The sequence below is a fragment of the Lichtheimia ornata genome (genome assembly GCF_029851405.1).
Source record: "Lichtheimia ornata isolate CBS 291.66 chromosome Unknown scaffold00023, whole genome shotgun sequence".
NCBI classification, from domain to species: Eukaryota; Fungi; Mucoromycota; class Mucoromycetes; order Mucorales; family Lichtheimiaceae; genus Lichtheimia; species Lichtheimia ornata.
In genome coordinates this window covers 435,921-450,310 of record NW_026695343.1, presented here as the reverse complement: position 1 = coordinate 450,310, position 14,390 = coordinate 435,921, and the positions used below count along the sequence as shown (strand labels likewise).

General features: G+C 44.5%; 6 protein-coding genes across 6 annotated transcripts; 2 read left to right on the top strand and 4 right to left on the bottom strand.

Annotated features, from left to right (window-relative positions):
- Positions 1 to 1,048: 1,048 nt before the first annotated feature.
- On the bottom strand, positions 1,049 to 4,375 carry O0I10_005737 (uncharacterized protein; the record flags this gene model as incomplete). The annotated part of the gene is made up of 4 exons (XM_058485775.1): positions 1,049 to 3,101; positions 3,165 to 3,199; positions 3,277 to 3,825; positions 3,881 to 4,375. 4 exons carry the CDS (start codon positions 4,373 to 4,375, stop codon positions 1,049 to 1,051), a joined length of 3,132 nt encoding a protein of 1,043 aa, XP_058343610.1.
- Positions 4,376 to 4,913: 538 nt separating this feature from the next.
- Positions 4,914 to 6,065, bottom strand: O0I10_005736 (uncharacterized protein; the record flags this gene model as incomplete). Its single annotated transcript, XM_058485774.1, has 5 exons — positions 4,914 to 5,053; positions 5,205 to 5,296; positions 5,427 to 5,720; positions 5,803 to 5,926; positions 5,993 to 6,065. The coding sequence occupies 5 exons, from the start codon at positions 6,063 to 6,065 to the stop codon at positions 4,914 to 4,916; spliced, it is 723 nt and encodes a 240-aa protein (XP_058343609.1).
- A 201-nt stretch (positions 6,066 to 6,266) lies between these two features.
- On the bottom strand, positions 6,267 to 8,705 carry O0I10_005735 (threonine-tRNA ligase; the record flags this gene model as incomplete). The annotated part of the gene is made up of 5 exons (XM_058485773.1): positions 6,267 to 6,421; positions 6,482 to 7,950; positions 8,010 to 8,355; positions 8,440 to 8,521; positions 8,592 to 8,705. 5 exons carry the CDS (start codon positions 8,703 to 8,705, stop codon positions 6,267 to 6,269), a joined length of 2,166 nt encoding a protein of 721 aa, XP_058343608.1.
- An 863-nt stretch (positions 8,706 to 9,568) lies between these two features.
- On the bottom strand, positions 9,569 to 11,698 carry O0I10_005734 (uncharacterized protein; the record flags this gene model as incomplete). The annotated part of the gene is made up of 2 exons (XM_058485772.1): positions 9,569 to 11,538; positions 11,608 to 11,698. 2 exons carry the CDS (start codon positions 11,696 to 11,698, stop codon positions 9,569 to 9,571), a joined length of 2,061 nt encoding a protein of 686 aa, XP_058343607.1.
- Positions 11,699 to 12,449: 751 nt separating this feature from the next.
- O0I10_005733 (uncharacterized protein) lies at positions 12,450 to 12,920 on the top strand (the record flags this gene model as incomplete). The annotated part of the gene is made up of 1 exon (XM_058485771.1): positions 12,450 to 12,920. One exon carries the CDS (start codon positions 12,450 to 12,452, stop codon positions 12,918 to 12,920), a length of 471 nt encoding a protein of 156 aa, XP_058343606.1.
- Positions 12,921 to 13,706: 786 nt separating this feature from the next.
- Positions 13,707 to 14,230, top strand: O0I10_005732 (uncharacterized protein; the record flags this gene model as incomplete). Its single annotated transcript, XM_058485770.1, has 2 exons — positions 13,707 to 13,804; positions 13,876 to 14,230. 2 exons carry the CDS (start codon positions 13,707 to 13,709, stop codon positions 14,228 to 14,230), a joined length of 453 nt encoding a protein of 150 aa, XP_058343605.1.
- Between the last annotated feature and the right edge of the window lie 160 nt (positions 14,231 to 14,390).

Genomic DNA, 14,390 nt, shown 5'->3' with positions numbered 1-14,390 from the left:
AGCATCGTCCACCTACAATAGAATGCACAAAAGTTGGGAATGCACAAAAGTGGCTATTAGCTGCCAATGTATGACATAAAAGTGAGGGTTGCGTACCTGTCATGCATGGTCCCTGAAGTCCAAACTTTTTAACCCAGTTACACAAACACGTCCTTCTGCATCTTTGGCTCTATCAGGCCTAGCTATTTGGCATTGAACAAAGACCACTTCTCATATAGCATCACGCTTACAAACAGAAAGGTGCCTGTGTCTCCAAACTTTACAATGAAACGTGTGGTTTTTATTAGAGCAATGTGCTCGGCTTGGCCAACAGCACCTTGTGTGGAAGTTTCACGTTCAATGTCGCAACCAGCCCAAAAAATGTTTTTTTGGTCGTCGTCGTCGAAGAGGTCGACCCCCAGATCCAGTTTGGCTGGTAGCGACATTGGGTGAATCTGGGATCGGCCACGATGAACTTCATACTTTGACACAAAATCGCTTTGACCCCGCCGAGCAACATTGTCCTCATAAAGACCCCGCGTTTCATTGTAAAGTTTAGAGATACAGGCACCTTTATGTTTACATATGCTGTAAGCGTGATGCTACATGAAAAGAGTTCTTTGTTCATTGTCACCCACCTCCACCCTCATAGGAGTAAAGATGCAGAGGAACCTCTTTGTGTAACAAAGATGAAAGGGTTCGTTGCCATTGGTTGGAAGTGCATGATGTACCCTTCTCCTATAGTAAGGTCCGCGTATGAAGGTCCACGTATGAAGTTAATCGTAGGAAAATAATGATGAGTGCATCCGAAAGTATCCTGTTAGGTGAAAACACATGAAGTAAGCTACACCACGTCATTCTCCTCTGATCAGCATGCATACACCAAGACCGTGATAGTCAATTATAAAAGAACAGCATGAGGAATATGACTCTTTTTAATAAGGGGGATGGACTTGAGAACAAGCAACCATAAAGTACTAGATAGCAAATAAAGGGAAAGAAAGAAAAGAATATAAAGACAAAGATATTTTAAAAAGGGGATTGGAATAAAGGGTATAGCATAAAAGATTTAGACATGTTGTGGTTCCTCAACAAGATTGGCATTGGTGATGGGCGTAGGAGCGTTTCCCTTGTTACCATTATTAGCTCCTCCAGGAGGAGATGTGGTGTTACCAAAGAGACGAGAATACATGCTGGATCGCTTGGATGAGATACCCGATCCACAAGAGTTGATACTATCGGTAGAGACACGACCTGGTTCACAAGTGGGTGGCAAGCTCATACGACTCCCCGCCGATAACATGGAATTACGCATCGAACGTCGTCGAGAAGGTGGTGGATGAGAAAGACGTGGCGAAGAAGGGCATGATTCGTATTCGGCAAGCTTGCACTTGGTCTCTGCCAATAACTTTTCCAATTCACGGCATCGCAATTCGCTTTCAACGTACTTTTTCTGATACTCGCTAGTGCTATTACTACCAGCAGCAGCCTCTGATTGTTGATGTTCCTCTTGTTCCTTGTTGGTACCAAATAAAGTTTGATGGGCAGCAAAGACTTCTTCTGTAAAGGATCCACGAGGCATCAAGTATTCCCGTTTCTCTTGTTCAAGCTCGGCAATACGACGTTCCAATTGTTCCACTTGTTTGGCCAATGCCAACTTCTCAACTTGCAACTCGGAGCATGTCTTTTTAGCAGCCATCAATTTCTCTTCCATTTCATGGTTCTCGTCCTCAATCGCTTCATGTTCCTCAAGGAGCTGTTCTCGTGTGAGGCCAAGCGTTTCCACTTCAGCTTGTAACTCGGCTTGCTTGTTGAGTAATTCACGGTGGGCATCACGTGCCGTTTCCAATTGGCGTGAAAGTTGTTCATGTTTCTCGTTCAAGTCATTGTATTTTTCACGCAATTGGATATTGAGCAACTTGACAGCCACCAACTCGTTGGTCATAGTGTTGCCATCATCATCTTGTTGTTGTTGATCATTCTCCTCCTCATCTTCTTCCATTGTCTTTTTGGGTTGGGTGCTTGAATCCAAAGCACCAGCGATCAAAGCACCAAAATCACCGCTCATACGCAACGAGTCAACAAATGAATTGAATTCTGGATCATGTTCCAATTGTTCAAGACGAGTCGCATTGCTATCTTCTTGAGTGGGACTAGCAAGAGCAGCAGCCATGGTGTTGGCAGAGCTGGTGGATGCATTCAGCTTACTCTTGTACTTGCGAATACGTTTTTCAAGCGCTTGGTTACGTTTGGCAAGTTGTTGACGTTCCGATTCACGATCCATGTCACGCATCTTGAGAGCCATCATCTCTTCCGATAACTGCGAATGCTCTTTTTGAAGTTGCGACAAGGCCAATACGAGATCTTCAATTTGTTGGTGGAGCATTTGTTGACCTGCAGCACCGGTACCACTATTGATACTACTTGTACTAGCACGACCTGTAGTAGCTGCAAATGTTGGGCTGGTGGGTGACATGACAGGTGATGCGGGTTGCTCAACGACTACTGCACGATTCTGAGACGCCGATGCCCATGAAAACCATGATTCACGCTTATTCTTTGTGGGTTTGTTGTTATTGGCTTTGATGGCTGCTGCTGCTGATTGATCAAAACGAATGGCAAGGACTTGTTGGGCACGTGACTTTTCTTGTTCAAGCTCCTTGCGGTGTTGAGCGGCAATGCTATCGACCTTGCTTCGAGTAATCACATTGCTGAGAGCCATGGCATCACCAATCACCGATTCTGGATCGGATGAAAAGCCTTCTTCATAAGGACGACGCGACGACAAGTACATCATCAACTTTTCAAAGTCATTGATTTGCATGAGGGTATCTTGATTCTTCTGCATCACTGCTACAGCAACACGTGTGATGGTTTCAATGGCACCTTCGGCAAACACCAAGTCGTAAATACGCAAGACAAGATCGATAGGGAAAGAGTATGCGAATAGAGTCAAGAACCATTGAGAGGCATACATTGCTGGATGGACCGAATGCTCATTCAAATGGGCTGATAATTCAGGGCAAAGTTGTGCAAGGAGCACTGAAAACTGATGTAAACGTAAATGTAAACCTTCCATGTTGAGAGTAAACATCGTACGCATGTCATATGTCTCCATGAGTCTATTATTATAAACAAGGTTAAGTAAAATGCCATTGACAGCTCACGTGCTTTGTTTTACTCACCTGACAAATACACAAAAGGCATCTTTTTCTGGCATCTGTCAAACGTAATAGTATGGCATGTGAGCAGGCTGAAAAAGGGGGGTGATTGAACGGGAATGTTACAACAACTTACGGTCATCAACAATGGGCCAACGAGGAAAGCAAGTCCTTGGCAATAACCAACATGAGCATCATAGACGCTGTACGCACGTAGCAATCGTCCCATGGCTTGTTGTCCTTCACCGCCATCGGCCTTGAACATGTCGACTTGAGGAAAAGTGCGAGATAGATCACGTTGAATGACACGTTCATAAGGTGAGGAGGAGGGTGAATGTTCCAAAACGAGCTTATCATAGATGGATTCAAGGTGGGTCGCTGATGATTGTGACATGGCACGCCAAACGACACCACGTAGACGATCCGGGATACCACCATGACTCAATTTGGCTACCAATAAATGGGGCAGCTTTGTAGCAGCACCGGCGAAATCCTCAACGAGATATTCCCAGAATTCCCAATCGTTATTGTTATTGTTATTGTCGTGATCGCCTTGTTGAACAAGGTTGCGGACCGTGTCGAAATCAGCCTTGAGCTTATTAGATTCGATGCAGACGGACTTTGGGTCGGCACTTAAAAGTGCATTTTGTCGCTCGAGACGTGCAAGCAAGTAATCTTCGGATGCCTAAAAGCTTTGTAGATCAGTCACCAGCACCGAGTTAATATCCCATTTCTCGTACCTGAGGGGAAAGTTGTGCATTTTCCATCTCGAGTCTTTCCATTGTTGGGTTGTTGTTGGATGCTGTCTTTTCATTATCAGTAGGCGTGGTTGTAGATGAATCAGTCGTGCTCGAGTCGTTGTTGGTCATCGAGGGTGGTGTAGTAGTAGTACAAGTTGGATGTGTGATTTGGCAATACAACTTTAGTTTCTCTGTCGATGCTGGAATACGTCGTCGTTCAGCAAGTGTTGTGGTCGTTGAACGCGACTTGCGTGGAAAAGCTTGTGCTTCTGGTAAAGGTGGCGACATGTCAGCAGCCGTAGACGACTTTGAAGGCTGAGGAAGCTGGGTGAGATGGTCCAAATTAGCAGCATGCAACACCTCATCGACCGAGACAGGGCGATCAGCTTGTTGCAAATGTCGTAGCCGGTCGAGTACTTCTGGAGTCAGCTTCAAAGGCTGTTGTTGTTGTTGCTGCTGCTGCTGCTGTTGATGTGGAGGTTCAGCGGCCAACATGTATTAAAGGAATAAAATGTATGTCTGCGGGAGAGAGAGAGAGTAAGAGCAGAGAGAGAAAGAGAGAAAGGTAAATGCTTGGGAAAAAGGAAAAAGGGGGAGTGAGTGGGGGGAAGAGAATAGAGAATGAGAATACACAGCACACAACCACGACACACAAAAAGATGGGCTTGCTTTGAATGATGCAGCTGCACACACAGGGGGTATTTAACGGGGTACAGAAAAACGACAGCAACAAAAAATAAGATGATGGTGGATGATGAAAAATGGGTTTTGGTGCAACGTGCTACATTCCACAAAAGCCTTTTTACTCCTCTTCTTTTTACACATTACCCACACACACATACATACACACACAAGTATCCATTACATGGATATCGAATTTAACTGCTATTGCCACCCTGATCCATACATTTCAGTTTGTGCGTTTTCGATGCATAAAGGGGACAAGGAGGAAAGGGGATCACAGCATTGATGGAGTTCGTACCGTTAGGCTCGTAATGCCCGCCCTTTTTTATCCTATCCTAATCCCGCTTGCTCACTGGCTTGTCTGTTGCTGTTGTTGCTGATCATTCTTGTCGCCATAGATACTATCACCCAATTTGCGGATACGTTTTTCTTTGCGTATGGACAACTTGATGCCTTGATTAGCAAAAGATCTTGACAAGGTTGTCGAATCTTTAAAAAAAAGCAATAGGCTACTGTCAGTCTATATACATAAACTATGGGCCCCTTTCACACACACGTCTCTTTTGCTTCTTTCTCTCTCTCGCACTTTTTTCTCGATAGCCCCTTGATCCTTCCCCCCTTTGACCCCGTTCTTCCAAACCTGTCATGCCAGGAAAAGTTTTGGGTGTGTACACCGTAAATGGATCCGAAAACACCTCGTTCAATACTTGGGTGCTCATCGTCAATGGTTCCCTATACAACACGCGTAAGATTCAAAAGGGGATCATCGGCAACAAAAACAACACAGGGTCCTTATCATCATTCTGCTGCTGCTGCTGCTGCTGCTGCATAATAAAATGATGATCCCGCCGTAGACACTTACCCTGCCGACAGATCAATAAACAGGAATTTAAGCCGATAACGACCTTCAGTGCGTACCGATAGATCTTGAAAGACGAAAAAGATGCCTGGATCACCATGGATATCGAGTAATTGGTATCCATTGGAAACGACGACACCGAGTAAATTACGATAGAGTACGGGTTCCTGAAAGCTAAGCACACCTTGTTGGGGTGGATGGATCGTCGCTGGGTGAAACACATGATCGCATAGGTGCTTGCCATCTTCAGAATACAGTTGGCACTGTACTACAAAGAGCCCTACATTGTCCACGGTGCTGCGTGTATATGTATATATACAAAACATAAGCTTTCACTCTTTCACTCTCTCTTTCTCCTATCAAAAAAAGCCAACTTTACCTGACACGATGCAATGTCCCTTGCGTTTCCTTATGCAGCTGTAGAATTACAGGTGGGTCGATAGGTCGTTTATCCTTTTCGCCAAAGCCACATGATCGAGCACGAACAGGCTGTTGAACCACCACTATGGTACGCATGTATATATCAATATGCCTGTACGCTTTACAATAAAAAAAAGGTATACACCTACCTAGTTGAAAGTGAACACTTGTTTGACTCGGTCGTATCAAGCCCAACGGTGGTGGAACACGAGTTTTAGTCATCGAGACATGTGATTAGTTGACCTGAATCAGAGATTGCGTAAAAGAAGGGGGGAGAAGAAAACAAAGAAAAAGGATAGGCCTGAGATAGGTGTATATAAATAAGTACATGACCACCACGTTGCATTAATGACTGGAGACGAGGACTAATGTTTTCTTTTTTATTTATACACACAACACATTATCAAAGAAGGGCCTACAGGTTTAAAACTTGTTTTCAAGACTCTTAGATTCCTTGAGGCGGATGACACTAGCAAGGACATCATCAAGAGGAATGGTCTTGCCCTTGGCCTTAGTACCGACATCATCGCGGTTGCGGACATTGACGGATTGGGTGCTCTCTTCTTCACCACCGACCACTATAAATACGTGTGAGTTGAGTGATCCCATTGGTTCTCTCTAACAAACAAATCACTTACCAAAGATGAAATTGTATTGAGCAATTTCACTGTTTCTGATCTTTTTGTTGAGGGTATTATCCGAGAGATCAGCATCAGCATAGATACCGTTAGCAACGAGCTTCTCGGTGACTTGCTTGGCGTAAGGAATGAAAGGTGCGGCAACAGGAATGATGCTCACTTGACGAGGAGACAACCAGAATGGGAACTTGCCACCGAAATGTTCAATCAAGATACCCATCATACGTTCAACCGAACCCAAAATGGCACGATGGATAATGACAGGGCGAGCAAAGGTCTCTTCTTGGCTGCTGTTTTCGGTACGATAATGGAGTTGGAAACGCTCAGGCAATTGGAAATCAAGTTGGATAGTAGCGCATTGATGCTTACGACGCAAAGCATCCGAAATAACGATATCAATCTTGGGACCATAGAAAGCACCATCACCAGGGTTCAATTCCCAAGCAATGCCCTTCTTTTCAGCAAACTTGTTGAGAGCATCCTCCAATTTCTTTTCAGCATTGTTCCACACTTCCACTTCACCAATAAAGTTCTCTGGACGCGTCGACAACTTGAGATGGAATTCAAAGCCAAAGATACCATAGACGTGGTTCAAGAAATCAAAGCAGTTGGCCATTTCTTGTTCAATTTGGTCCTGACGACAGAAGATATGGGCATCATCTTGTTGGAAACGACGCACACGCGTAAGACCAGACAAAGCACCAGAGAATTCATTACGATGCAACACACCAAAATCGGCATAACGAATAGGCAATTCACGGTAGCTGTGATCGGTGTGACCAAACATGAGACAATGGCCAGGGCAGTTCATGGGCTTCAATGCAAACTCTTCCTTGTCCACCTCCAAGCAAAACATGTTCTCCTTGTACTTGGCAGCATGGCCCGATTGGTTCCACAATTTGAGGTTGAACATGTTAGGCGTGATGACTTCAGTGAATCCACGTTGTTGATACTCGTTGCGAATCAAATCCATCAAGGCATTGTAAACACGTGCACCATGGGGCAAAAAGAAGGCTGAGCCAGGTGACAATTCATGGAAAAAGAACAACTCTTGCTCCTTGCCAATCTTACGATGATCACGCTTGCTTGCTTCCTCAATAAACTTTTTGTATTCGCTCATTTGCTTCTTGTCAGGGAATGAGATACCATAAATACGTTGCAAAGAGTCGTTCTTGGCATCACCCAAAAAGTAAGAGGCCGAGTTCTTGGTGATGGTGAAGGTCTTGATACGGCCAGTGTGGGGAACGTGAGGACCACGGCACAAATCAATCAAAGGACCACAACGATAGACAGTGGTGGAGGTACCATCAGGGATCTTGTCATTGATAATGTGCTGCTTGTAAGGGTTGTGCTTGAACATCTCGAGCAAGTTCTCCTTGGAAACAACGAGACGTTCGAAAGGCTGCTTTTCCTTGTTGATGATACCAACCAACTTTTCAAGATTGGCATAATCAGCTTGAGAGACAACACTAAATCAGGGTCAGCTCACTTGATCCTTTCTCTTTCTCTCTCTCTACACTATACTTACCGATCCTTCAAGCCCATCTCATAGTAGAAACCATCTTCAAGCGGAGGACCAATACACAAATGACAGCCATAATGACGCTCACAAGCTTCACCAAGCATGTGTGCACTGGAATGCCAAAAGACCTTTTTACCATCCTCAGATTCAAAGTCCAAAAGCTCCAAAGAGCTGGATTCCTCAAAGGGACGCTCCAAATCCCACAATTCACCATTGACCTTGGCAATAACGGTACGATCGGCAAGCGACTTGGAGATACCAAGAGCAATATCCATAGGCGAGGTCTCATAGGAAGTACCCTCCTTCTTGGTGCCATCAGGAAGAGTAATGGTAATAGGAGCACGTGGCTTGTCTATCATGTGTGTGTGTGGATGGCGTTAGTCGTATGCGTATGCGTGTTTCGCGTTAGGTTGGATCCAACCGACTGTATTTTTACCTTTCAAAGCGGCTTCAGCTTCAGCCTTGAGGCGGTCAAACATATCGATACGATATTGAAGGTACTCTGGGGCGGGTGTCATCTATGTCAATGGGACCCAATGTGTCAAAATGGGGGCGATTCTATATACAAGTTGTCTTTTTTGTTTTTACCTCCAAAGGATATTGTGCCTCGGCAGCAGCAGGCTTCTTGGAGGCCTTTTTGTCTTTCTTTTCCTTCTTTACAGGAGCAGCAGCAGGTGCCGGTGCAGGCTTGACTTCGGACATGGTGGTTGTAGTATAATGTCGAATGCGGAGGGTGCGACAAGAAAGGAACAGACCCCCTTTGATCAAGCGCCATTTTATTTGGACCTTGGGCTCAGCCACCCATCAATCACTGTCTACTTACCCCACCTCCCGACCTCGTGACCAACAATGATGAGACAGCTCATTTCAATGACTCACCTTGCCGCAGCAGCACCGTGACACATCCCATCCATGTAGTAGCACTTTTACCCAATATCATCAATTCATCCATCACGTGCCCACTTGCCGACTCACTATTACTACTGCTGCTATGGTTACATGCAACGATAAAAATATACATTCATTCATTGGTATCATGGCAACCAATGATGATGGCCTACTGCTATAGTATGTATACAGACAAGCTTTACAAGACCCTGACATTGCGCAGGTAAGCTGCAAATATGCATACGAGCACAGCTTCAACAGCACTAACGATATCATACATGTACATACGTACATGGTGGTAGTTAATGATACGTACTCCTTCTATTAGTATCCCTTATCTACAACATGCACCCCTTTATATATCCCAAAGTAATGCTATCATCCCATTACATAAAAAGGCTACCAATGGAAGAACCCACAACGTTTTTATAAAAGATTACCCATTGCTGGGCAATAACATACGATCCAAATGGGATGTTTCACTTTTTTTTTGCGACGGGTGATTTTCGACGACAACGTGTATTACATACGCATCATGCAATAAAACAATGGGATCGGCAAACAGCGGGGGGCTGAGTGTGTGGAGGAATCGTATGATTTCTTGGTAGTAGGATGATGATGTTATAGTACACATTTTTATATACGTCAAAAGAAAAAAGGACTAGAATTGCTACATACTAGATGAAACCATGTAAGATGGCGATGGCTTTATCAGCATGACAATCGAGTTGTTGTTCATCCACATCATCATCTTCTTCTTCGTCATCATCCACGGGATGACCAGCGAAATTGCCGAGACGTGAGAGACGATCCACAAGCACTTGATGGGTAGGTAACTTTTCAAGGGATGAGCAACGCATCATACGGCGCAAAGTAAGTGATAAATCCTTAACATGTGAAGCTGCCCATGCATGATGTCGCCAAACATCGATCCATGCTTGTAAACCAGCAAGGCATACAACAAACTCTGCCAAGGCAAGGACTTCACTATCAAGGCCTTGTACACGACGTCGTCGTACGACACGTTTCATATACTGTTGTGTCGCTTCTGCTTCAAGGAGTCGTTGTACGGCTGTTTCGGTATCATCTTGATGTTGTTCGCCATCATCAATCATCGCCATAGCCCCTGAAAGCATATGGACCATCTTGTGACCTAGTGTCGTTCGCGCCGTTTTTTGAACCAGTGCAATGGCTTCATGTGCTTGACTCGCATCGGATCGCCATAATGCTTCCACAGCTACACCAACAGCAGCAAGCCATGTAGTTGTTGTCGTAGATGATGATGATGATGATAAAGAAGTGGCTGCCATTAAAAGAGGATGGAAAGGATGCGTGGTCGTCGATGTGGGTGGTGATGTGATGGAAATAACAAGTCGAGCAAATTCTGTACGAAGATTATCAAGTAAATGAAGACTCGCAAGACGCTGTAATGTGGGTCGTGTATGAGCCAATGTCTCAGCCCACGCTTGAGAATCGAGCATCGTATCCAACATGGCATCATCATCCGCTTGATGGTGAACATCCCATGTCAAGGAGTGCAAAGGATGGTCTTCGGTCATTTCATACATGGCAAGTCGCCACAAGTAACGTGCTATCCATCTTGAGACTGGGTCAATGCGTAAAGCAGCTGTTGCATACACTTGCACCATGTCAACTGCATCCATCGTCTCGGCTAAATTAATCATGCGGACACATACATACACACGGGCCAATTGGCTTTCCTTCTTGTTGTTGTTGTTGCTATGGCTTGCATCATCATCATCATCATGGTCGTCATCAGGATCATTGTCATTGTGAATCCAAGTATCCAGCCAGCTGGGTTCTTGTGACGATGGCGTTGTGCTATGAATATCAACGCCCACCATGTGCCGAATGACAAGACGTAAAACTTGAAGGAACACATGCCATGGTAAAAAGCGTTGAGGAAGGGTATCAGTATATTTTGGGTGTTCTTTGTGCTTGTGCGAATGGTGTGGGAAAAGTAAAAATAATCCAATGAGGATAAGCAACAACAATCGCATCACTGAAAGACCACCTCCACCTCCACCACTGCCACCATCCGATGGCACGGTGCTAGTTGCAGTGTGGTTGGCGGATTGACTACCAGGAAGGGAAAATGACATGCACAAAAAGAGTGCCATAAAAGTGGTAGTAGAAACGGATGGTGAGGATGATGATGATGACGATGATGATGATGCTGTGGCAAATGGTAAAGTCGTCGTAGTAGACGTGGGTTGCTGTTGTTGTTGTTGCTGCTGCAGCTTATATGCTTGGAATTGTGTAAAGGCGGATGATCCTCCTGGCAACCGTTGTAGACATTGCTGCAACAAGACATTTTCTTGCTGCAACTGGTCGTTGGTGTATTTGAGATGGTGAATGTAATCGGTCGCTTTTTTGAGGATGGTGGCCTTGTTGAGCTTGGTTGCCACTGCAACGCCATCAATGTATTCCTCTTGTTCATCAGGATCGCTGCTGCTGCTTGCCTTTCGCTTCTTGCCTACTTTGGCATGGCGTAAGGCAGGAACCACATCTTTGAGCTCACTGATGCGATCATTGATATTGTTCCGGTATCGCCGTTCAATGATGTTGTGGGCTGTGTTGTTTTTTGGTTTCTGCTGGGGAGAAGTAGGTGGTGTTGCGGGTTTCTCTATTCATGGCAACAAGCGTTAATAGGGACCTGTGCAATAGTGTGTATGGCTCATTCATGCTTCTTTACCCATAGGAGGTGGTAGCCAAAGGTTTTCAGGCCATGTGTCGTTCAAAAATTCGGCATTATCATTGCAGAAAAACAAATCAAATGAATCCATAGCAGCGAAATGTAAAAAAGAGGAATAAAGAGTGGGTCGAGAGTGGTCAACGAGGAGTGTGGAAAGAAAGAAAGGATAAATGTCTGACGATCGATAAAATCAGCCAACATTTCGGCAGCGTTGTTAGGGCAATTCTTGTTCCGCCGCAAAGTGGCCTGATTCTTTTTTGTATGCGTGTGTGATGTGTCTATATGAATTTCACTTTTGTGTGCGATTAAGGTCCATCCACTCAGACAACAGCAACAGCAGCCTCTTGCAGCCATCGTGCATCTTAAACTTTTTCTCCCCCCGGATATTTGTGTTTTCTCTTTCTCTCTCTCTCTCTCTCTCTCTCCATTTTTTTCTTCCTTTTGCTTTCCCAACCCCCCGGAAAAATAAAATGTCATTATTGCTTTCAATCACTAAAAGACAAACAATTCGCAATGCTATCGATGATGTGATTACGTCCCCCCCCCCAATTTGGCAAAGTCTTTTGTTATAGTATCCTTATGGGTATCCTCCTTTGGTGGCGGTGATGGATAAGGAGGAGTGATGAATAGAGAGAGAGTGTGTGTGTGGTACCAACATGCGCAGTTGTCATAGTCCGCAGCAGCAAGGTACGTATAGTAATAGTGATTTGGGAATGATGAATACACACATAGGCGAGTGTTGTTGTATAGATAGCAGTCAACAATGTCATGCAAGTGGGCTATAAGTAGAGTCGGCGGTTACCTCCCCCCATCTTTTTCTTTTCTTTTGTTCGTTGCATTTTATGACAACGGGGCTCACTCAAGACCTTCAAGACAGCAACGCGTATACGTTCAACATCACTATGGAATATATTCGCGGTCTCTCACATGCCAAGTTGGCTCATTCCAATCAGGATCTACGCAAAAGTGTCTTGATCACCAATACGTTGCAGAATGTCCACACGATCAACAAGATCGAGGTTGACGGTGTGCTTGAACAAGAATGGTTGAATACGTGTCTCGATGAGCTCCATATTCATGACAACGACGTTCATCACCAGGAACAAATGGAAGCAGAACCTCTTCCTCCTTCACTGGATACTCGTCAAGATCAGCATGCTACTACGACAGGTTGGCTGCATGATTGTTATCGCCGACCCGACCACCACCCTTATTTTGCTACGCCGACTGCTGCTGTCAAAAACACGACCACTACCACCACCAGCACTACCAGCCAGTTGACCCATTTCTGTAAGCCTGGTATGTCAACTTGAATCACACCCAATATCATCTCGTCCCCCCCCACCATGTTCCCTCCTCATCCTTTTCTTTTTGCTCCATATTCAATATTTTCTTCCATATTGTACAGATGATGATCTCGTTCTCTATTCAACATGTATATATCCCAAAAGTACTCCCATGCCATTCCTCTTTTTGCTACTATCTCAAATCCACCATAAAGGAAATTCAAATTCATTGACACACATATCATGATGCATCATTATCATTGTCGGTTAAGGAGGCTATTACTGCGCGCCATCATTGCCATGGCAACCATCATTCTTGGTATCCATGGATTACCTTGCTTGGTATAAAGTCTTTTCAAAGAGTGAGTCTGGACTTAACCCCCATCAGGGTATGCTGCGGATGATCCACCCAAAGTAATGCTGTTCTTGAGATTTTGCGTTTGAAACTATAATGCATTACCCAATTCACTAATCCTTTACATGTTCATTGGTTTACAGAACCTGTGTGTGTAACAGAAAACGTGAAAGCTCAACATCACCCTCCTTTTGCTTATAATTGCATACAAAGAGTAGAGGAATGGTTTCGCCTCGATGGATTTTTTTTTCATTTTACTAAAAGGCCCAATTTTCATGCAAGTGAGTATCCAGGAGAAAATTAAGGCGTGAGGGCTCAAGCACCTTATTCGCGTGACAAACCCATGGGCTTGTATACCTTTTATGGAAGCACATTGACCACACACACAGCACACGTCCATAAAAACCCGCACGCATGAACTTTATTCTTCGCTCTTTTTCTCCCTGATTACTATTATCATGTCTTCCGCTTCTTCGGTATCGTCCTCTGTATACAACTCATCTGATTTTGCTTATTGGGAGCAGCTGGATCATGAGAATGCCCATAAATTTGACCTGTAAAGTCTTGTACTAAATCACTTTTACGTCCCATATCTCATCGTCGTCGTTGTACATTCTACATACATAGCCAAGATCTTAAAGGAGTCACAAAGGATGTCAAAAAGTCGCAAGTTCAACAAGCAATCTTCCACCGAGGACTCTTCCGCCTGGAAGCACTGATGCCCCCCGATCGCAAAAGCAAGGCCAAGCCAACCAAGCAGATGGTCCTTGACGATGCAGGAGATTATATTGAGTATCTTAAGGAAAGAAATGAGGAGTTGGAAGCCAAGTTGGAAGCATTGTTAAAGAACAAGGAGGCCGATGCTCGTGTAAAGCAACTTGAGAAAGAGCTTGGACGTCTACAATTATTCCATGATGATGTTGTAGAAGTTGTGGATAAGAACAGGATTATCAAGTTTGAAACAAATAAAAAGTCCAAATAAACGCGGATGTATTCCCTTCCCCCTTTCTTATCTACTCCACTCCTAGTGTACTACTACTACTATTTGCCAGCATTGACATGGGAATCGCTTAGAGTACACGACGACTTGTAAGCAATCGCTCGACCTGAATGCGGCGTCTATTGAGATTCCAGAGGTGCTA